Genomic DNA, 25,565 nt, shown 5'->3' on the forward strand with positions numbered 1-25,565 from the left:
CATCAATAACTGTCCATTCAATATCACTTTCCTAATGAGATCTAACTTTTTCCTCCAGTTCCTCATCCTATACATACTCTCTGTGGTTCCATCAATTATAGTTTTGTTATCAATGACTTCACAGCTAATGTCCACATATAAGCAAATATATGCAATATTTATCTCTCTGATTCTAGAGTGCCTCACCTGGTGTGATTTTTTCTCGTTCCACCCATTTTCCTGCAAATTTCATGGTATCGATATTTTATCAGCTGAGTAATACTCCATTGCAGAAATGTTCCACACTTTCTTTATCTATTCCTCTATTTAGGAGAATCTACGTTGGTTTTTAAATTCTGACTATTATTAATGAAGTAAGAAGGAACATAAATGAGCAAATGTCTTAGTGGTAGGATGACATACCCTTTGAATATATGTCCAAACATGGTTTAGCTAGAACTTGAGGTAGATTGATTGCCACACTGATTTTCATAGTGACTCTGTGATTTTGCACTCCTATCTGCAAAGTAGGAGTGTTCTTACTTCACATTCCTGCCAGTTCTACTTTCCCTTGTGTTGTAGATATTTGCCATTTTGACAGGTGTAAGGTGAAATCTCAGTGTAGACTGGATTTGTAATGATATGACTGCTAATGATGTTGAACTTTTCTTTGTTTCTCAGCCATTTGAGTTCTTCTTTCACTTTCTGAAGGCTACTGCATTGTATGAATTATATTGTCCTTTGCCACCCAGAAGATTCTCAGACAGACAGACAAAACAGCATTCAAGTAGGAAAAGAATATCCTCATGCATCAGACAGTAAAGATACTATTTCCTATCATAAACACCACTGCTCATATTTGCTGTATGTTTCTAATAAGCTCTGTCTACAAAGAATTATTTTTGACACAAAACTCATTTGAAATGTCTGAGGTAATCCAAGTCAACTACTACAAATGGTAATCAGAGCTTGTTAGGAAATTTGTCTAAGAGGAATTTTGTCTGAGAACTTTATGTCCAATGACATGGATGTAATTATAAGGGATATTGAGGGGAATGAAATTAGTATCCCTTAATTATCACCTGGACTTAGAAACTCAGATGCAGAGCCCCAGGCCAAAGACTAATTATGAATTCTCCAGAGGCAAACAGCACATTGAAAACAAAGTACTGAGATTCCTAAAATGTATTGCATTCCTTAGCAATGACTTTAATAATAAAAAGAGACACCTGGATGGGTTCATGCATAATTGATACGTGAGTTTCTTCCTGACTCTTAATGCTGCACTTTGCTCAGGCTCTCATCTCAGCTACATTACAAAGATGTTGTCTTTGCTCTTTGTCTTACTGGTCCTGAAGCCTCCCTTACTTCTCTGCAGTTTGACTGACCCTGTGTGCTTTTTGAGAATGAAAGACAAGAAAAACCCAGAAGGAGATAAAGAAAAAGACTGTTTCTTTTCCATTTATACAGAGCACAGAAACATGAAAAATGAATATTTCAGTGGAAATCTAGATAAGCAGTAAGTACCTCTTTCATTTTTAAATCCTTGTTTATCATGGTATATGATGCATTCTAGTGCTGCTGAGAGGTAGAACGTTATTCTGTGTGTCTTCTTTCTGTGTTTTCCTCCTACCTCTAGGACATTACCCAAATATATTTCATGTTTATTTTCCTATTTATGATGGTTTAGGGGTTAGCTTGTTTGTATTTTTCAAGTCACAGATTCCAGTCTGGAAGCTGAATGAATGATCCAAGATATCAAATTTGCTTCTAAAGACCATCCTTAAATATGACAATTCCCAACTGCTGTCATGTGATGTTTCTAACAAACATAATACTAAGCACTGCTTTTAGTTCATTTCATAGAGGCTACAATAAAGTAGTCTTTCTTTTCTCTGCTAATGATTTTTTGCTCATCAGCATAGAATGCCCAATTCCCACACAGAAGTCCATGGTATATCTGCCCAGACGTTTAGTTAGACATATTAAAAAGGTACTGAGATTTTTGTTCAAATAATCTATCTGTCATAATTTCACAACTGTTGTGTTCTTTGATTCCACAGCTGAAATCAGGTGTGGCAAACAACAGTGTGAAATTGAACAGTGTCTGTTCACTATGAGAATTTTATGCCATCCTTATCTTTACATTCAGTTTCATGTGCACAGTCACATTTTTTTGTGGAATAAAAAATAAAAAAACTTTTTTCAAAGTTCTAGATTAGAAACACATGAAGTATCCAATTAGAATACCTCAATAGACAGTTTATCCATTTGTTAGAACAGAGGGTGCTCCTGCAAGCAATGACTTCCTGTTTCCCTTTTAATGTGTTAGAATAAATGTGTTGCCTGTGGTACCTGCTAACAGTCAAGACAGGAGTACTAAGTATCCAACTTGCCCCGGGCTGAAGGCCATTGTCATGTCTCATTTTTACTGTATATGCTTTCATTTATTACATTATTACACTTTTAAATCTCTTTCTCTTCTTTCCCTAATTATATAAACTAAATTTGTTTATTGTGAGGATGAATGCTGTACAGAATCTTTGATTATATGTTTGACCACAATTATCCTATATCATTGAGGATACTGGTTGAGATTTCAGCTGAGGAAATGGTTACAATATCTCTTAGAGGGAAAATGTCAAAAATAACATTCTAAATTTGGGTAAGAACACATAAAGTCATCACAGTGAAGTTTTCAGTTTTAGACAAAGGTTATATTCAGTTTTTAATACCATATCTCAATGGGACATTCAAAACAGAGGTGAAAGTTTATGACTGTCTTATATAAGAGAAATCTCAGAAGAATTGAAAAACTGCAGTAGAAGTGAAACAAAAACCTATGTGTTGAATACGCATCTGTTTATCAAAAATATTCTTAGGTTTGAAGGAGAGTGTGGAACAAAGCACAAGTGATCATATAATAGCTATAAAATTAATATTCATGGTAATATGGAATATGGAGATGACACAGACATCCAAATGATCAGATAAATGAGAAAGAATGAAGGGTTGTTTGAGTAGAATTTGAACAAAAAACTTTCACCAATACATATGTCATGTCCCCCCTAAGCCTATGATTAGCTACAAATTGCAGGTAAGCTGTGCCCTGAATTTAAGGAAAGGACCTTTTTAATTCATCTCATTCACTTTCAAATTTCACCAGCTAATCAATCAATATGCCTCAGTGATGTGATCTCCTATTTTAAGATTATGGGGAATTTTATGTCTAAAAGTCTGGTACTTGTAATCACAGGATCTTTCTATATCTATACTTACATATTTACATGATACAAGATGAGAGAACTCCAGAGAAATGCTTTGATTTCTCCTAACTTATGAGTAATAAAGAAAATGGCAAGGCAACTGTTTCCTCCCTAGACCCCTTTGTTTGCATTTTTACCAATACAAATAATCGATTAGTATAGAACTGTCTCATGGAGGCATAAATGCCTCATTTGAAAAAACAGAGTCCTGATCATTTCCTGAGTTTTCTTCATATACATGTATGTTCGTTCATTACGGATTGGGATTGTATCTAAATTCCTCCTAAGCCTTTTTTATTACATAGCAAACATGTTTCCAAATTAGTGTATGTTTTTCTTCCTGTATTGTGACTAAAGAGCAGTTTTTGTTTCATGGGTATTCATTATTGTTTTCTAAGCAATATATGGATGATTCTAGCATTATTAAAAACATGATATGACAACTGGTAAAGCAAATGAATTTATAGAGAAATAAGCTGGATTATCAATGCAACCATATAGTGTTTTATCTAATTAAATAAAGAAATAATATCATATCATTGTGAATAAATTATGACATCCTGAAACATGGCCATGATGAATGAGATTCAACAAAACTAAACACATATTCATATGTCAAATGAGACTCTTGTGTAAAAATAAGTATGGGCATTATGAAAAGACATTCTGCCTATGTAACTACTAGTAAATTCTTTAAGGTGATTGTTTAGTTATTTTTGAATAGCATGGCTAAGGCAACTGAAACATGAATGTTAAGGGAAAATACAATATAATTTAATATAAACTTACTGTATATGTATTCATTTTAACTTAAAAAGGAATAGTATGTTCCATTTATTCTGCAAATGCTCTGAATCTTCCTATCTATCATCAGATGGAATTTGTCAGAAGGACTGTTTATTTATGCAGTTCCTCCTCATTTTACATTTCTGAGTTGAATGAGCACTTAGGTTTGTCATTTAACAAACAAAATTTCAATTATTCCAACTCCTCTCTTGACATACATAATCAGAATTTCTCTGTGGCTGAGAAAAGGAATCTTCTTGTGGCATTCATTATTCTCCATAAGTTAGAATTTGATTGATAGATGAAAAAAAGTAAGCTTTATATATGTAATTACTCTCTACATTTCCAACATGTTGTAGATTACATGTAAGGGATACTCAAATGCTTGTACTGTATATTGTTGATCTTCATGTCAGCATTGTTGATATATAGTGCAATAAACTGGAAATAAAGTTATTGATATGTGTGCCTTCCATTGGAATTGGGTTCCCAATTTTGCCTATAATTTTCTACTATTTGTCCAAACCATGTTGAAAATATTCTAGTCATGAATGTTTCCCATATGGATGTACAGTGATGAGAGGGAACCAAAGCAATCATTCAATCTCTATTTGGATCGAGTCTAATCTCCAAACTGTGAGCCTACCTGAAGAATGCAGGAAAGATTCACTTATTTTTTTCACATAACTACACCAACTTGTATTGTCTATTTAAAATTTTATTACTCATTTGAAGATTTCATGGAATGCATTATAATATTCACATACTACCAACAACTTCCCCAGATCCATGACCCTCTCCCAATCACACTTCTTTGTTTCATCTTTTTTTAATGCATCAAGGCCAATTTGTACCATCCATATGCTCTTGAATATATTCCCATTCAACTGGACAATGGTTAAATCACCAAAGTGCTAAGTTAAAAATAAGTAAAAATTGGCTCTCCATCTTTCAGTATCTATCAATTGCCAATATTAGTCTAGTTTCTAGTCATCTTCTTTGTTGAGAAAACTTTGTAGTAAGTTTGTTTCTCCTTTCTAAATAGAGTGATTTTACATAGAATGATAAGAGGCTTGTGACTAAATAGAGCCTTCTAATTTGAAAGTTCACAATGCCACCTCACTTTCAAAGATGGAAGCAGAAGATAATGTGCTGCATCCCAGAGATTAACCTCATCTGATAAATTCCAGATTTTCCACAGATTAAAAACAATAACCATGACTGATGAGTAGAGGCTTCCCAAGGACATGAGAAAATGTAGCATCATTGATGATGGCATAAAGTAATAATGGGTACTTTTTGAAATGTAAAGCAGTAAACCATTGAAGATTTTATGTAGAAAACTTTCAACATCTCAAAGAAGAAAAAAAACCCTAAAACAGCTAATTTGTTTTGGTTTCTGTTGTTACATTTTATGGTCCACTTGTTTAAAACGATGAATGTTAACATGACAAATGTGTGTATCTATCACAAAGGTCAAGTTCAAAATATTTAGAACATTTCACTAGAAATCATGATAATGTATCTTCCAGCTCTCATCTTTTATCCCCTTATTCCTGTCTATTCCTAAATCTATGTTCTATCCCATATAGCTCCATTTGGACTTTTCATATGAATGAGATAATCTGCTTTTTGCTCTTTTATGCTTTTAATAACTAATATAATATTTTTCCATGGCCATCTACATTATCAAACATAAAACATGTCCCTTGTATTTTTATTGAAAATTTATTTTTCACACATTATATTTGATTACAGTTTTCACTCCCCCGTTCCTCTGAGATCCTCTGCACCTCCCTTCCTATCTGTACTCAGACAGGAAAACAAAGACTCTTCTAAATAATAGTTAGAAAATATGATAAAACAAAACAAATAAATCAGAATAGGACAACATAATCAAACAAACAGAAGAAATAAAAAGAATGAGATACACATATAGATAATAAGACACACACATTCTTATGCACAGGAATACCACAAAAACACAAATGCGGGCTTAAAATAACTTTTAAAGACCTGAAAAATATTATGATATAATGGACCTCCAAATACCACTGAGTATATATTGGTTTGGCCACCAACTGCCGAGCACCAGGCCGGGCCTAAATTGTGGTACTTGTCCATAGTGAAGCTCTGTTGGAGGGAACTAAATTTGGTTTGCAGTAGATATTGATAGGAGATATCTCCTGAGTTTAGGATAGGAGCTTTTGTCCACTTCTCCACTGAGCAAATGGACTCCATGTGACACAGATGTGTTCAGGTCCTGTGTATACTGCCTCAACCTCTCTGAGTTCATATGTGCACCAGTGCTGTGCATAGATGTCCTTATTTCTTTTGTTCTCTCCATTCACTCTGGATCTTACAAATCTTTGCACCTCTTCTGCCATGGAGTTCCGTGAACCCTGTGTGGAATGGTGGTGCATTTGATGGAGACACCACATTTAAAAATGGTGCAAGGTCTCTCACTGTCTGCACATTGACCAGCTGTGGGTCTCAGTATTTGTCTACATATACTGGAGGAAGAAATTTTTCTGATGATGTCTAAGCAAGGAACAGATCTATGAATATAGAGAATGATTTTAGGAGTAATTTTATGGCTTTGTTCCTTTATCAGAGCAGTAGTCTTTGGTATTCCTCTAGGTCCCAGGCCTATCTATTGTCATGTTCTTGGCCAGCAATGTGGAGTCAAACATGTATTCAATCTCTTGGAATGGACTTTAAACCAAATCATTTATTATTTGGTTACTCCTACCAGCTTCATGCCACTGTTTCACTAGCACATCTTGCAGGCAGTCACCATTGTAGATGTTTAGGTTTGTGTTTACCTTGCTTATTTTTCAGAGAACTTTGAGTACTATGAACAGTAGTTAGCAGGCATAAACGCTCTAGGTAGGTACTAGCTTGATTTCTTCATCATCACTCAGCTGTGTAGGTGTCATCTTCAGACATAGGGCCTTATCCTCCTTTATAGAGAGGATTGTACCTGGAGATTTTTCCAGTCCTGCCCAGCCCCACAGATGCCACAACCACTCACAAAATAATCACTCAGAAGCTTATATTAATTAAAACTGCTTGGCAATTAGCTCAGGCCTGCCATTGACTAGCTTTTACAATTAAACTCAGCCCATTTCTGTTAATCTATGTCGCCATGTTTTCTGTGGCTTTACTTGTATGCCATTACATGCTGCTCCATGGATGATGGGCTTTGGTCTCCTGACTCAGCCTTCCAACCTTCACACAATTCTCTTTGTTTGCTTATCCTGACTATACTTTCTGCGTGGCTCTTGGACAATCAACATTTTATTTATCAACCAATCTGAGCAACACATTCACAGCATACAGAGCAATATCCACAGCAGAGGAGCCTGTGCTTTGGGGGGCATCCCTGTGGTGTCTCTTTCACTAGCTATTGAAAAGATATAATCTATTCATTGTACTGGAAGCTTCCTTTGGTGACAAGAACTATCTGTATGGTTGGGTTTGGTCTTGATAGTTATTTCTCAATTTCATTTAGATTGCCTTCATAAATTCACATGTTTAGGAAGCTTATATAATTTTTGATTGGAATCTAATGAACTTGAGCAAGGAAATGTCTCTATAGTAGTATGTAGAGTCCTTTGGGTATATGACCAAGAGTGGTATGCCGAAGATTTATGTCAATTAGACACAAGCTAAAGTCATCCGAGAAGAGGCACATTCAGTTAAGATAGCATCTCCACGATATTGGCTGTAGGCAGGTCTGTGGGATATTTTCTTAATTAGTGATTGATGGGGAAAGGCCCAGTCCATTATAGGTTGTGTTATCCCTGGACTTGTGGTCCTGGGATCTATAAGAAAGCAGGCTGAACAAACCATGTAAAGAAATCCAGTAAGCACCACTCTTTCATGGCCTCTTCAACACCTTCTTTCTCCAGGTTCTTGCTCTGTTTGAGTTCCTGTCCTGACTTACTTCTATCATGAACAGAGATATATAAGTGTGTGGCAAATATATTCTTTCCCCCTTAACTTGCTTTTGGGGTGTGATGTTTCATTGCAGCATTAGAAGCCCAAACTAAGACAAGTCAGATATCTGGATCTTGAAGTAGATCTATACCAAGCTTCCAAAGGAACCACTGCGCTGATCCTCATGGTGCAAGTTTACAATCTCATAAGCAATGGATGAGTCTTCCCATTAGAGTGCATTCTTGTACCATAAGCTATCATCTTTTTGATTGATGTTGTCCATGCTGAATATAATTGGATAAAATTTCAAAGTACATTTGATTTACAGTACCCTGATGAATTAGGACCTTTTCCCATTTTCCAGTCTGTCACTGTGTCCCAATGATGGTGTTCTTTACCATACAAAAGCTTTTCAGTTTCATGAGGTCTCATTTACTTATTGTTATTTTGGTACAATTCCTATCAGTGTTCTGTTCATCAAAAAAAAATCTTTACTGAAACCATGAGTCCAAGACTATTCCCCAATTTTCTCTTTTAAGAGATCCACCATATCTGTTCTTTCATGGAGGTATTTGATCCACCCAGAGTTGAGGTTTTTTGCTGAGTGATAGATATGGATAAATATGTGTTCTTCTCCATGTAACTATTCAGTTTAGACAGCACCAATTCTTAAAGATGTTTAGCTTTTCCACTGTATATTTCTGGCTTCATTCTCATAAAGTAGATGTCCATAGGTGTGTGGAATTAGTCTGAAGCTCCAATTCTTTCTATTTATCAACATGTCTGCTTTTGTGACAAGTTCATTCTGTTTTTATTACTACAGTTATGTAGTACATTGTGAGGCCATAGTGACATTACCAGTAATTAGTTCATTATTTAGTATTCTTTTAGCTATCCTGGGTATTTCTGTATTCCATATGAAGATTAAAGTCTCCTTTCAAGTTCAAAAATATCTAAATTGTATATTATGGTCTAGTCTATATCATAAGACATACTAACATTTCACAGAAGAGTAATTACAGTGAATGAATGGGAGAGTTCAATTTTAACAATGCATATCCATCTCCAGTATAGAATGGCAAGGGCCTAGACAATGTGGCATAACTTCGGGTCTTTCAGGGAAAGAGATAATTGTAAGAAATAAAAGAATAAGACGCTGCCAAAAAACTGATTCAAACATGAGCATTAAAAATTTATGGGATATGTAAATGTTTCAATCAATTCCATAGCAGCTTCACAACCACAAGTTATGTCCAGTGGTATAAAAATGTATTTAGTCACAAAGCAATACAGAAAATATGGATGAGGCTAACACTGCCTGGAAGTCCAGCTCCTAGCATTGCTCTAGGATTATAAGTAGAAGGCCTTCAGAGTAGTGGGATTTTAGGAATCTTTCTTATTTGTGGATCTTTAGGAATAAGTTTCTATCTAAGGGAATCACACTGACATACAGGATTTGAGGGTCATGCTCTTTATTTCTCTGCAGCTTCAGTTTTCTCTCAAATTCCAATTTTCTTGCTCACATTGTCCTACACAACTACATACACATTTAACAGGAGGGTTTTTGCAATAAAAGAAAAGTTACAAAAGCTGCATCTAAAGGTTATAACACATTCCTTAAGTAAATAATAAGGAGCAGAGCCATTTTCCAAGGCAATGCATAGGCAGGGCATGGTGGCATTGAAAAATTCCTAAACCTAAAAATATATTTTCTTTTCCTGTTTGTAGGCTCAGATCATAAGGAAGGGAACTTGTACCCCTATATTCAAGGTTGTGAGGCCAGACCATCTTCTGTAGCCTGGGCTAATTGTGAAAATTTTCCCACATAAATCTGTTTCTCTCTGGACTTGGTTATTTGATTAATTGTTATTTGGGACCTAAATAATAAACAATTAGTTAACTGATCCTTGAGTATTATATCCTAAATTGAGGTTAGAAGCTTGTAGAGAGTGTTAATTGCAAAAGAATTTAGTAGGGAGTGGCCACTGGTCTCTGTTATCAGATAGGCCTTGCTAGAGAAACTGGCATAGTAATTTAGGTTGTTTTGTAATGAATAACCTTAGTTAGACATGTCCAACTCTGTCCTTGTGCATATCTGTAAAGTTTTGACTTATGATATGGTTACAGAGACATTCAGTCTAGTTTGAATTTGTTCTGAGTCCCCAATTCAGCCAATAGTATATGGCTTGTCTTAGAATTGAGAAGAAATTGCTGTTTTCTTTATGCCAGTATGAACTAGTGATTTAAAAAACAGGGCCTAAATGTCTTACAGTCCTTGTGTAATAATGGAGGTAGTTATTAAGCATATCCTAGTATATCTTCCATATAATAAAATTATAGAGCTTAATGAGGAGTCTTCTTCCTGATCATTCTCATATATATATGAGATCATTCTCATATATATATATATATATATATATATATATATATATATATATATGCCCATAAGATTGAGATGTAATCATGAGATTACATGTACACATCAGATGAAATTACCCATTACAGTTCAGGTATTAGGGAGATAACAAAGCTGTTTATACACATGTGAAATTACAAACAGAAGCAACCATGTCCAGAGTCTGTGGCCCCATAAGTCTTACCTGTAAGAGTTCCTCCATCAGAGAATTATTTAGCTGGTAGGTTGACACCTCACCTATCCATTACCATCTGCTCTATATTCTTGGGCCTCAAGTAAAGCCATTGCTACCAGCAGCTTTCAGCATGAGGCAGTAACTAAAACACTCATAAACAACACACTGAAATAAGATGTTATTGTTAAATAAGATCAAACTCTATAAAAACTATATCAAAACAGTTATATCCAAGCAAAACACCTTAAATGAAAGAGAGATGCTGTAGTAAATCTATTACACAATACATATCAGGACAAATCTCAACCACACCAACTTGAATCCAGGTTTTGTTCTATAATACAAAGCTAAACATATAGGTTGAAAGGCATCGGTACAGCATAAGGGTCCATATGAAGAGAAGGGAGCTCATTCCTCACCGGAAGGTATAATAATATACCTTTTATCACGAAACATTGAACATCATCAAATACAATATGAAAGCAAGAAAATATGTGAAAGGAAAGAGGGAGGATAAGAAGTATTATGCTATTTTAATTACCTATGAATCCCTCAGGCTTTTCAAAGCTTTTGGCACAGGCAGATTTAGCTACCTAGTCTTCATAACCTCAGCAACATCATAACATTGTCCAGTTCTGCCTCTGTATAAAAGAATAGCGCTCTAGGTAGCGGATAATACAAATTTGTTTTTCACATAGGTTAAATGTTAGAAGTATGCAATGAAGGCACAAGCAGATTTCAACATTAGCCAGTACAATCTTTTCTAGTGTCTGAAGCGCATGCATATATTTTACAAAGTTTGCAGATAATAGGATAGAACTGTAGGAAACTGCAAAGTAAAAAGGCAATCTCATTGGTATGAAATCCACTCTCCACAAAGAAAAACCTTTATGAATCTTAATATTCTCCCACAGGCCTCACATTCTTATACATCAAATAAATAGGACTTGTGTCACCATAGCAATGGGTCAAAAAAAATTCAGTGCTATTCTCACATTGAGTGTAATATAAAATTATCATGTTTGGAACCTAATCTCATGAATAGTGTGCTCTGTTTTCAGGTTGACACCTAAGAACATCCACCTGATTTTCTGTCTTTATTTTGCCATGGAAGAAATCAATAGGAATCCTCATATTTTACCAAACATTTCTCTGCTAGTTGACATCAAATGTAATCTGGTGGCTGACAAGAGGAAATCTGATTCTACTGCAAAAAGAAGTGAAAATTTTCCTAACTACTACTGTAAAAATCAGAGAAAATATATAATCGTACTTACAGGACCAATGTGGGAAGTTCCTGCAACCCTTGGACCACTCCTGTACATGTCCAGAACTCCAGAGGTAAGTCAGAGTGGGATATTTTAATGAAATACTGTCTCCTTAAAGTTGATTTTCTGAGAATCATAAAGATTAAGAGGTAGAGACTTGGTTTTTCTCTATTCTGTTCCATCAAGTATAAATGTTCAAGTAATTTCTGAAGGAAGCATAACAACTTTATCACAAATACGCATGAAAGGCAGCAGAAGTGTGAAACACTTTTCCAGAAAAGATAGTTGTAGTTTTGGAACAACCAAAGAAATTGGATATAATTTTAATAATGAGATGTAGAATTCACATTTTCTAACACCCCCAGTATTTACTTACTACACTTAGGTCTTAGACCAATCATTATTCCTTCTATCTTACTCATACTGTGCTTATGTTCTATGTCCTTCAGCTCTACTATGGTCATTTTCAACCTCTCCTGAGTGCCCATGAACAATTTCCTTATCTCCATCAGATGTCTCCCAAGGACACATCTCTACCACTAGCCATGGTGTCCCTACTGGTTCACTTCAGATGGAACTGGGTAGGAGTGATCATTTCAAATGAAGACCGTGGAATTCAATTTCTTTCTGAATTGAGAGAGGAGATGCAAAGGAACATTGTCTGTTTAGCATTTGTGAGTTTTATCACAAATGACAACATTTCATACTTTCAAAAAGCTAACCAGTATAGTAGGCAGATTATGATGTCATCAGCAAAAGTTGTGATTGTTTATGGAGACAAAGACTCTGCTCTACAAATACATTTTATAGTATGGAAATTTTTAAAAATTAATAGACTCTGGGTCAGTGTATCACAATTTGACAGGATCACTGTTGTGGGGGATTTTTTGCTTGACTCCTTCCATGGTACTCTCATTTTTTCACATCAGAATTCTGAGATGTCTGATTTTAAACAATTTATGCAGACAGTGCACCCTTCAAATTACAGTAAGGAAATTTCATTTGCTAAACTATGGTGGATTTATTTTAAGTGTTCTTTGTCATCATCTAACTGTAAGAAACTGAAGAATTGTTCAACTTTATTGAAGTGGTTATTTAGACATCAGTTTGGTATGTCCATGAGTGATTCAAGTTATAACGTATACAATGCTGTGTATGCTGTGGCCCACTCACTCCATGAGATGCTTCTGGGACAAATAGGCACATGGTCAGAGAATCATGGGAAAGTACTGGAATTTGACTCCTGGCAGGTAATTAGCCATTCATTGAATGGCCTGTATGTCATAGAGATGACATTCTAAGGGGAACCGTACTTTTCTAAATCCATGCAAACTGCAAACCTTTCTCTCAGGTGCATATGTTTCTGGACACTTTCACTGCATGTGATGAAGATCATGTTAGTGTCATAAATTATGACAGAGCTGATACTGGCATACAAGTCAGCATTTTAAAATATAAATGAAGAAATTTTTCAGAATATTACAAGCACACACATTAATCTTATGTTTTTAACATTTGGAAGAATAATATTTTTCATGAAATTGTTAAATGACAAGAAAGTGACTTTTCTTTTATATGATCAAAAAGTTGCTTATCAAATTTTAAAACAAAGATTCCAGATCATAATAGTAGTGCTGCCACTTTTTGATCTATTAAGGAAAGCAATTTCCAAGGTCAAAATCAAATAACAATGTTGCCAGGAAGAAATATAGATTGTGTCTCTACTCTATAAGCATATAATTTAGGTGGGGTGTTTTAGAGTATCAATTCCAGTCATAAAATTTTAACTTTAAAGTGTAGTGAAAATTTATTTCTACATATAATTTCTTTTATTTACTACTGAGTACTTTATACAGTTATTTTTTTAGAGGAGGCTAATGAAAATTACTGGCATTATATACTTTATATTTTCTGTCCTACTGTGTAGGCATATTTGAAACTAAAATGACAAATGTGTTTTAGATGTTCTCTTTACTGAAGAACATACAATTTGTAAATCCTGCTGGAGACCTAGTGACCATGAACCAGGAGGCAAAACAGGGTACAGAATATGACATTTTCTATATCACAGATTTTAATCAATCCTGGGGATTTAAAGTGAAAATAGGAAAGTTTTCTGGACATTCTCCTAATGATCAACAATTGTACATATCTGATGAAATGACAGAGTGGGCCACCAATTTTAGACAGGTAATTTGGTCTTAACTCAAATGATTTACATGTAGCACAAATACTCTAAAACAGCATGTTTCATCATTGAAGTAACACATTTTAACAATTACTCATTTATTGACTCACTCCACTCTTCTCTCTCTCTCTCTCTCTCTCTCTCTCTCTCTCTCTCTCTCTCTCTCTCTCTCCTTTCTTCTCCTCTCCTCTTTCCTCTTATGTTGTGTGCCACAATTTATAGATCACCATAAATTTATAATATTAATATTAAAGACAATGAAATTTTACTTTATGACTCATGAGGTTTTTATAATGAAATTTTTTATTGTTATTAATAGCTTCCTGTGGATTGGAAATCCTTCCCAAATTTCATGTGCTACAGACTTATAGTAATGTCATAGGAGAGATGGGAAATTGGGAAGGTGATTGGGACAGGAGAGCTCTGTCCTTATAAATGGACAAATTCACATGTGTTAATGGGGTATCTAAGGAGTAGCAGGTTTTTTATTTTTATTTATTTATTTATTAAGAAATTTTCTACTCACTCTACATACTACCAACACATCCCACCTCCTCCCTACTCCCACTGCCCAGCCTTCCCTGCCAAGCCACCCCCATCCCTACATCCTCCAAATCAACGTCACCCATGGGGAGTCAGAAGAGCCCAGCACAACAAGCCAAGGCAGGTCCAAGCCTCTTCCTGCTGTACCAAGGCTGCCCAAGGTGCCACACCGCAGACACCAGGCTACCAAAAGCCTGCCCATGCACCAGGGATGGATCCTGATCCCCCAGCCCGGGTGTCCCACAAACAGTTCAAGCTAAACAACTGTCTCCCATATCCAGAGGGCCTAGTTCAGTCCAATCGGGGCTCCACAGCCACTAGTTCACAGTGATACATGAGTTTAATAGAATTTTCAGTGGCTCCTTTGAATCACTGTAGCTTTTGCAACTATTAAACTCTTTGTGTCTAAAATGTATCTGGTTTCCTCAGACTCTACCCTCCATATGCAGTAGGCCCTGCAGTCCTGGACACAGAAAATCCCCTCAGGAGGGAAAGGCCGTCTGCTGTTTTGATTGTAACCCCTGTCCAGAGAATGAAATTTCCAACATGACAAGTAAGAATATAATTTACCAAAATAATCAACAGATTGTTTATTTTCTCTCATATTTATATAGTTCAGAAAGAGTCCTTTCAGGAAAAGGAAAAGATAAATTTTTTATGAAGTTGAAACCGTAAATAATATTGCTATTTGAAATACTACACTCTGTGTCTTTTTAGCTACATTTTATCTGATCAGTCTTGACCCCATGAACATAATATTTTTTCCTGGATATGACTTTAGAGTAATAAAGATTACTACTCCAACTTATCATCACCCTAATATTCAGAATTTTTAATAGTCATATCTTTTTTTCAGTTTATTTAAGCCTTATGTGATATGCACCCTTTTATTCCCAGTAACCCCAAATTTCTAACAAGGAGTGAATGTTCAGGGATGTTCTATCATATTTTAGAAATGTTCATTTTTGTACTATGTGCTATAGTAGATCAATTCTATCTTTGGTAGTTTGTATTTCAAGTCTTACTCTGTTTCACAGCTTAGTTTGGATTCAATCATATTGAACTCTGTATTAAATATTTTATTATAATGTTCACAACAAGTAATTCACAGAGAGTTTTTTTAAATAAGTAGTGGAATCTACATTGATGTACAGAAACTTTGAAAACTATACTTTCATAGTATATCAGGTACTGAAAGATGGAATTAATTACTGTTGTAGTGAGAAGAAATAGCTAAAAAATTAACTAGCATTTTCATTTAGAGTCTGTCAAATGGGTAAACATAACTGTATATGATTTGAACATTAGATTGTGAAGAAAAAGTACAGATTTTTAAAAAATTATACTAAAACTATAAGTGTATTTGATTATGAAACACAGTGACTAATGTGAGAAAATAAACCACTGTAATAGGATAATGCACAAAAATTGTATTGATTCAAATGAGACCATCACATATATATTAAATCAAAAGTCAAATTTATTGACTTTTGTGCCAGTTGAACACAGAGATAATACACTCAATTTATTAAATTTCCCTTGCTCCTACTTAAAAAAGCATGGGAGGAATGGAGGAAAGAGAAGCTGTGGTCAGGGTGTATTGTATCAGAAAAGAATATATTTTTGATAAAAATAAAAAATTCAACACATTTATACCTAATTTTAAATAAATATTAAAAATCGAAGCACTTCAATACTTCTACTCACCAGTTTAGATGAATTTGCTTAGCAAAATCAGAGAGGATTGAACAACTAAAATGGAATGTAAACTTTCTGATGGATAGACTCAATCCTGGAATGGCATCATCATCATCACTTTTCAGTTTTGTCTGTTGGGTCAATTCAATAGAAAGAAAAGTGAATATACTGTGGTATAAATTACAAAGATACAAATGGAAAGAAATTCTCAGCCTCATCCAGTACCATCTTTTGTAATTATGCCCTTGAGGTATGGGTTTGATTTTTGGTGTTTTAACAGTAAATACCGCAACCTTGGGAGCATTGAACAATCAAATCTTATACAAATTAGTAAAATTTGCAGATAATGTGCCAAAACAAAGATCAAACAGTGAAACATAAAAATAGACGTGATGTTTTTACATGTAGAGAATTTGGATGATAATTTGTTCATGTTGTTTCTGCTTTCCTAGGCATTATCAGTGCTGGATGTTAATTTTGCTTCCTTTCTTTTTTCTTATTTTTAGATTATAATACCATTACATCATTCCTCCTTTTGAAACCATTCCTCCAAATCCTCCCACATTTCCCTTCTTGCTCTCTTTCAAATACATGGCCACATTTTTTCTTTAACTGTTGGCATGTGCATATATTTTATGTATATACACATATACTTCTAAATACAAACTGTTCAGTCTTCACACTATTACTTGTATATTTTAAGATGGGCCATTTTGTTATTCAAAGATAATCAGTTGGTGTGCCACACTCTGGGAAAGACAATTTCTCCCAATATCAATATTCTTTAGGTGTCTGCAGTTCTCCATGTAGGGTTGAGGTCTGATTGCTGTGAGACTTTATGGCTGTAGCTTATGAAATTTCTCTGAGACATCTACTTACATCATCTGCCTGATGCCCTAGTTCTTACAATATTTTCATCTCCCTTTTCTGCAACTTTTCCTGAGGGAGTATTTTTATAAATGTATTTCAGGGAGTATTATTATAAATGTATCCATTAGACTGAGCTCCACAACTCTAAATTTTCACTGGTTGTGATTTTTCTCTAGTGGTCTCTGTCTCAAAGACAAGTTTCCTTGATGAGGAGAGACTACTTTACTAATATGCATTAGCAAATATTTTGAACATTGTTAGGAATTGTACTGGTTTAATAATTTGGTGGAATAGGTTCTTTCCATGACATCAAGTGGGTAAGGCTTCTATGTCAAAGGAAACACATGAGAACATTTTTATGTGAGACCTAATTTCTGCTGATACACAGATCATAATATAGAGAGAAATAGCTCATTCTCAGTTACAGTTTGGCATTCTATGCAAAACTATGAGTAACTACTGTGTTTCCATGAATAACCCAATCCAAGGTAGGGTTTTGTGGCTACCTGAACATCATGTGGAAGTATATCATTATTTTTGAAAAATACTAACAAGTTTTTGGGTAAGTAAGATAAATATAAACAAAACCTTTTCATTATGATGAAACACAAAGGAAGTTAGAATTAAATCCTGTTCATCAAACATATTTAATTTCCAAATACCACAAGAGGTAAATAAAATTTAGCTATGACTTCCTAATACATTGCTGTAGCTATCACATTTCATGAATACTAGGAAAAAATTAAATCTGAAAATGCTGCCCTTCCTATACTAGACATGGATCATTGTATGAAGTGTCCAGATGACCAGTATGCCAACACAAAACGAACTCACTGCCTCAAAAAGGTTGTCACCTTTCTGGCTTTTGAGGATTCCCTGGGAATGTCTCTGGCTGGCTTGGCTCTGTGTTTCTCTTCTCTTACAGCTGTTGTACTCGCTATCTTTTTGAAGTATCAAGACACTCCCATAGTCAAGGCCAATAACCAAGTTCTCAGCTATGTACTACTCATTTCCCTCATATTTTGTTTTCTCTGTCCCTTGCTCTATATTGGCCATCCCCATATGGCCACCTGTATCTTGCAGCAGACAACATTTGCAATTTTCTTCACCATGGCAGCATCTTCTGTCTTGGCTAAGACAATTACTGTGGTACTAGCATTCAAGATGACTGTTCCAAATAGAAGAAAGAGATGGCTGCTGGCATCAGGTGCACCTAACATCATCATTCCCATCTGCACTGTATTCCAACTGATTATCTGTGGAATCTGGCTGGGAACTTCTCCTCCATTTGTTGATGCTGATGTACACACTGAACATGGCCATATTTTGATTGTCTGCAACAAAGGTTCAGTTATTGCCTTCTACTCTGTCCTGGGATACTTGGGCTCCCTTTCCCTGGCAAGCTTCACTGTAGCTTTCCTGGCCAGAAATCTGCCTGACACATTCAATGAAGCCAAGTACCTGACATTCAGCATGATGGTGTTCTGCAGTGTCTGGATCACCTTCCTCCCTGTCTACCAAAGCACCAAGGGCAAGGCTACAGTAGCTGTGGAGATTTTCTGTATCTTGGCCTCAAGTGCAGGGCTACTTTTTTGCATCTTTGCCCCAAAGTGCTACATTATTTTGTTCAAACCACAGATAAATTCTTTTCATAAGGTCAGGAAAAGACATTCTAAAACTGAAAATATCCATTAAACATAACAAACATTTCCTATGCCAGACATCCCTACAATATCACAAGGATCCTTTCTGCAAACCAAATATTATGTCAAAGTAAGAAGTCTGATCTTATGGAAAAATGTACAAAATAAACTGCATAATAAAGTTTGAACACAAATTCTGGATTTCAGTTCTCTTGGATGAGACATTATAATAAGCAATTTCTACAAATGTAATTCTGCTTTTTGTTATTGTTTATGATTGAATTGTGAGGAATCTGGCTATTGGCATGGAAAATTTTACCTTATTTCATTTGACTGCAATTTTCCACTAAAAATTATGTATTATTTTTACATTCCAAAAAAATATGGGCATGTAGAGTGTATATTCATCAGGATTTAATTATGAAACCCTTCATTTTGATCTAGGATTGTCAAGAAGCTATAAAAAAGTAATTAAATTATGTTCTATGTAAGGATATAGACCAAAACATGGGATAATGCAAATAACGATGTCAGGATGTACATGAGTCTAAGTGTTTTCTGATTTAATTTGAAGTTTGAACAATAGGAAGATATTTCATGTTTTAACTTGTATGGCTGTTGAATATCTCATAGCTGGGAATGGAAAAGGGCCAATAGTGTAACACTCTATTTTTAGTTTGCTAAATTATCACAGTATCAAATGCCTTTTCAAATATTTATGTTTATATCTAGAGACATAATCTGCCCTTATGCTTAGCCATAAAAGCTTATTTATGTAATAGAAAGAAGTAAAGTGAGAAATGCATAATAGTTTGAAGTTCTGAGAAATACATATTAAGTGCTCTGACCTAAATAGGACATCTAACCAAATCCTCCCATCATCATGGCTTTGGGACCATCTTGGAATCGGTGGCAGAACGATTAAAGAGCCAACAGGTAAGGAGTTCTGGAAATGTCATCTTTATAGCAAGATGTTTCTATTGTACTTCTGGTTACTTGACAAAATCTCCACAAGAACAAACAAGTGAAAATACTGGCAAAGACTCAGTAGATCTTCTTTAGGAACCCACCCCTACATATTGATGAGCTATAGGCAGTTGATAGTGCCTATGGGAGGAAAAGATCTGTTACAAATATAATAAATGGCCCTAAAGTCATGCACATGTTACCATCACTAATTGAGCTTACTGTGTTATAAAAATCAACAGCCAAAAATATGGGAGAAGGGTATCTTTTGATGAGTCGAATGTTGTATGGAGAACCAAGGAGTAGATATGATTCTGTTACATTGATTAATGACAATATCAAAAAGAAATAAATTTAAAAATTTTCTCTATGAGACTCTTCATTGTACTTCTATTAACTGAAGCTGACTGTTCCCAGTAATAAACTTAAGGCTCCATGGGACTGAAATTAACCTGTGACCTAAAATATTCTTGGGCTTTATAGGAATTCCTAACCTCAGATGTCCTAGGGCCTACATGGTCTAGTAAGTGAACTAAATAGTTTCTACTACTTGAATGTTAACAGAATCTGGAAATAGACATAGAGAAAAACAAAGGAATGCTGATTACAACTTGAAAATTGGTGGTGCTTTTTGTCATCTTTAAACACCTGGAGTTCTTAGAACTACAGTATAGGCTGGGACCACATATCCTTTATAACCCTCTAGCTCTGGATTGTTCTGTAAGATTTTCTGACATTTTCATGGACAAGAAATAGCTTGGTCATAAAGTGGTCCGGGTGCATAGTGGCTAATAGCCAGTAATTTAGAAACTGATTACTAATCTTTCCTTAATTCATGATTTTAAGGTTATTGGCCTTTTCAAGAAAGTCATTTGTTTCTTTAAAGGACATTGTGACAGGAATATATCCTAGGCAAATTCCAGATCTGGTGACATCCTCTTGAAAATAACACTTTGAGGTAACATGTTGGATAATGTATGTCTATATTAGAAGATATAAGAAATACTGATGTGTCTCCTGGGATCTATCCATATAGAATGTATAATGATAAGAATTTGAGTGGGAATTGAAGGCCCAAAAACTTTTACATGGCCTGAGTTTTGTTCTGTGACAGGATCTGGTCTGTTCTCAGAGTCTTCCTTGTGGCTTTGATCCTCTGAGGGAATTCTTTATAGCTTGGCTTAATTTTATCTGAGAAAGACTCTCATCTTTCATTGCTTACAGTGTCAGGGAGGGATCCAGTGAACCTTGTAAGTATCAAGGATTCCATGAAGCCATTTTAAGTTGTTTATCTTCCTTCTTAGGAGCTCCAGGAATGTTGGAAGTTTTAATTGCAGAGGAAACTGTTACCCAGCACTCCATTCCCTGCTATGTCTCTTACCCTCTTTCTGTACCCTCTTCTGCAGTGATCCATGAGCTTTAGCATCAGTGACTACAGATGTCCACAGATAATTAATAGCCTACCATGTCCCAATAACAGGCCATTGTTCTCAGAAGATTCACCCATAGTTATGAGTTGGGGCTGACAATAACAGTGATCTATGGGTAAAAGCACACCTGTTCAGAAGGTAATTTGCCAGGCCCATAATGTCTTTCAAATACAACTATAAAAATTGTTTCTTCAACCACAGATTTTTGCTTTGACTTACATTACCAGGCTTGACTTTTCTCTTGTCTAGTTGGCATTAAATCTAATTGGAAGACTGTTGTTCTTACCTCCTGATAATTGAGCAACTATGCCCAAGAAATCATATTTTTCCTGGAATGTTGTTGGTGTAGCTTGCAGGGTCCATAGACAAACAAGAATGTTTTTGACAATTCTCTGCTTCACATTGCCCCACTGACATCCCATAAGGCAGCTAACATGGTGATAGATTCCATTTTAGCCCCAGCTTAATTCCTCAGTGTCCTACAGTCAAAGTATGTATATTCGGTGTCTTTAGCCATAGATAATACCATACATTCCTGGCATAAATTCAAGAACATAAACAATGACTTTTATAATTTGTGGGCCTCAAGGTCTTTCCTAGACTAAAACACATAGGGACACATCCACTGCTAGCATTCTGTTTTCATTTAATAACTTTATGGCCACTTGTGGTATTCTTTCACAACCATGTGGCATATCTTTGGCATTTGTTTTGTTTTGTTTTTATTACCCCAACCCAGGTAAGGTTGCAAAATAGTTCAAAGTATCATTGTAACAGGATGTTTCACCAACAATTTTCCATATCTACAAAGCACTTATTGCTTAGAATTTATCACCTAAATAATAAATCATTATACAGAGGATATATAGTACAGAGAAATATTCCAAAACACATAGTGTGTTTATAAAGACAACCTTGGTGAGGCACTCTGAAAGCCTGTTGTTATCCATTTAAGTGTCAAGTTATTCCAGATGTTCACAATTAAGAAGATACTAACAGTGAATGTAAGTATGGTCTAATACAGCATGGAAAGTTTTCATCAATTTGTGTCAGTTACTTCCTCAAAGATCAAAGATCGTTACAAAGCATGGGTAGGAAGTGCTAACATGATTGATTCTTTTTAATCCTGTTTCTCTTCAAGCCATTTTATTGCATATCCAAGAGCCCTTCCATAGTCCCCACACATTTCTCTAACCAGGATGAAATATTTGAGCCTCCATTAACCAAATTCAAAATAAAGCATTAAACAAAGAAAGAAAATGCGGGAACATAGATTCAACATAAATATTTCAGATATATGAATAATGAGTATAGAAAGAAAGGAGACCTAGCTCAAAGGTATAGAGAATATTTTCAACAATGTTGTAAAAGAAATATTTCCTAATTTGAATAAAAACATGTCCATCAAATCCTAGAGGCATGAAGAACACCAAATAAATAGGTCTTAAAAATAAACTTCCCATGCCATATAGTAGTCAAAACAGTAAACGTACACAGCAAACAAAGGATGTTGAAAATAGAAGAAAGATTGATTTATAAACGAAATCAGATCCATATCAAATATATCATTCAATGGAGACCACAAAAAGCCAAAGTCATTGGATTGATGTTGTAAAAATTATTGAAAGGCAGCAAATCCCAGCCCTGTGCTCTACACCAAACAAAACTATTAATCATAGTGGAAGAAAAATGGAAAATTTTCCCAAAGAAATGCAAATTTATGGATATATGGCATCTTAAGAGGATCCACAGAAAATAATGAAATGCAAATTTAGATATGAATTGAAAGGTAAATATGCCCAATAAGACATAGGGGACAAATGATCAAATATAGAACATTAATCAATAGATGACTAATAGATAAAAACAACAACAAAATGACAAGAATTAAAAAACATTTTCAATTAGCTTTATAAAAAAAAGATGTCAAATCAGCAATAAAGACAGAGAGATTAACAGACAGACTGGATTAGATAAAAGAATGCATCTTTTCACAGGCTATAAGACAATAACCTAACAGCCAGTGACATGTATCACCACAGGGTAAAAGGAGGAAAAATATGTATTTCAGGAAAATGAAACCAAAAAACAAATATAATTCACTTCAAGCCAATGCTAATCAGACAAATAAGTAGACTCTTAATATATGTATAGGAAAAGACTAACAACAGGTTAATACCACAATAAACATACAAGGACCAAATATAAGAGCATTCAATTTTATAAAAGAAACACTACGGAACTAATAAGGACAAATTGACACCAATACAATAATAGTGGGTGATTTCAATGACCCATTATCAACAACAGACAGGTTAACTGATTATCAAAAAGTTGCTCATCATTGTAATAAATAGATTCCATATAATACTAGTAATACTGCCACTTTTTGAACTATTAATGAATCCAATTCCCTAGGTAACAATTAAATAGTAATGTTGTCAGGAAGAAATACAGCACGTGTCTCTACTCTATAAGCATATAATTCTGGTGTGTGTGTGTTTTAGAGTATCAACTCCAGTGAAAAAATTTTAAAGTGTACTGAAACCTTATGTCTGTATACAATTTCTTTTATTTACTATTGACTACATCTAATAAAGTTACATTTTAGACCAGGCTAATGAAAATTATAGGCATTATATACTTTATATTTTTCTGTCCTATTGTGTAGGAATAGTTAAACTTAAAATGACAAATGTGTTTTAGATATTACCTTTTCTGAAGAACATACAATTTGTCAATCCCACTGAAAATGAACCAGAAGGCAAAACATGATACAGAGTATGACATTTTCTATGTCACAGATTTTAAACAGCACTTTCAACTCAAAGTGATAATAGGAAAGTTTCCTGGATATTTTCCAAATGATCAACAATTGTACATATCTGATGAAATGATAGAGTGGGCCACCGATTTTAGTCAGGTTATTTGGTTTTAACTCAAATGATTTACATGTAGCACAAATACTCTAAAATAGCATGCTTCATCATTGGGATAAAAGGTTTTGACATTTTGACAATTACTCATTTCTTGACTCACTTACACTCTTCTATATTTCTCTCTCTCTCTCTCTCTCTCTCTCTCTCTCTCTCTCTCTCTCTCTCTCTCTCTCTCCCTGTCTCCCTCCTTCCCTTGCTCTCTCACTCTCCCTCCTCTCTCTCTCCCTTTGTACATGTGTCAATATATAAATCACCATAAATTCATAATATTTAGCTTACAAACAGTGAGATTTTAATTTATAATACGCTACATATATTTAATAGTAGGATTTTGACTGGTCCCATGTTGTGAATCACTGCAGCTTTTGCAACTTACATTAAACTTCCTGTGTCTAAAACATACATGATTTTACTCAGTGTCCACCCTCCATGTGCAGTAGACCCTGCAAGCCTCAACACAGAAAATCCCCCTCAGGAGGGAAAGGCTGTCTGCTGTTTTGACTGTAATCCCTGTCCAGAAAACGAAATTTCCAACATGATGAGTAAGGATGTGATTCACCAAAATAATCAACAGATTGTTCATTTTCGTTCATATTTAAATAGTTCCCAATTAGTCCTTTGGGGAAATGAAAAGATGAGTTTCATTATGAGTTTGAAACCATCAGTAACAGTACTATTTTAAATACTACATTCTCTTTTTAGTTATTTTTTATTAAGAATTTTTTTCATTCATTTTACACACCAAAGATCCCCTCTTCCCTCTTCCTGCCACCTCCCAACCACTCCCTCCCAACCCCCACCCCACCCAACAAAAAGACATTCCTCCCATGGGGAGGCACATCCAGTAGAGGTAAGTCCAAGTCCTTCCCCCAGCCTCAAAGCTGCACGAGTGTCCCATCATAGGTAGTGTGCTCCAAAAGGCCAGCTCATGCACCAGGGATGGATTCTGATTCTACTGCCAGGGGACCCAACAAGAAGATCAAGCTACACAGCTGTCTCAACATGCAGAGGGCCTAGTCCATTCTCATGCAGGCTGCACTGCCATTGATCCAAATTTCATGAGTTCCCACTGGTTTGGTTTGGTTTTCTTTTCAGGTTTCCCCATCATGATTCTGATGAAGTTGCTCATTGAATCTCTCTTCTCTCTCTTTGACTGGACTCCTGGAGCTCAGCCTGGTGTTTGCCTATGGATCTCTGCTTCTGCTTCCATGAATCACTGGAGAAAATTTCTACGATGACATTAGGGTATTCACCGATCTGATGACTGGGGTAAACCAGTTCAGTTCAGGCACCCCTCCACTATTTCTAGTAGTCTAAGCTGGGGTCATCCTTGGGGATTTCTGGCAACTTCCCTAGCACCAGGTTTCTTTTTATCCCCTTGAAATCTCCCTCTATCATTGTATCTCTTTCATTGCTTTCCTATTCCATCCCTGTCCCTGCTTGATCATTCCATTCC

At 35.3% G+C, this 25,565-nt stretch overlaps 1 protein-coding gene across 1 annotated transcript; it reads left to right on the forward strand.

Moving 5' to 3' along the window:
* The first annotated feature begins 1,298 nt into the window (after positions 1 to 1,298).
* On the forward strand, positions 1,299 to 18,826 carry LOC128094480 (vomeronasal type-2 receptor 116-like). The gene is made up of 6 exons (XM_052712889.1): positions 1,299 to 1,498; positions 11,626 to 11,905; positions 12,282 to 13,082; positions 13,795 to 14,022; positions 14,993 to 15,116; positions 17,907 to 18,826. Exons 1-6 carry the CDS (start codon positions 1,302 to 1,304, stop codon positions 18,824 to 18,826), a joined length of 2,550 nt encoding a protein of 849 aa, XP_052568849.1. The 5' UTR covers positions 1,299 to 1,301.
* The last annotated feature ends 6,739 nt before the right edge of the window (positions 18,827 to 25,565 follow it).

The sequence above is a fragment of the Peromyscus californicus genome, unplaced genomic scaffold, assembly GCF_007827085.1.
Source record: "Peromyscus californicus insignis strain IS unplaced genomic scaffold, ASM782708v3 Scaffold_4__1_contigs__length_199733344, whole genome shotgun sequence".
NCBI lineage: Eukaryota > Metazoa > Chordata > Mammalia > Rodentia > Cricetidae > Peromyscus > Peromyscus californicus.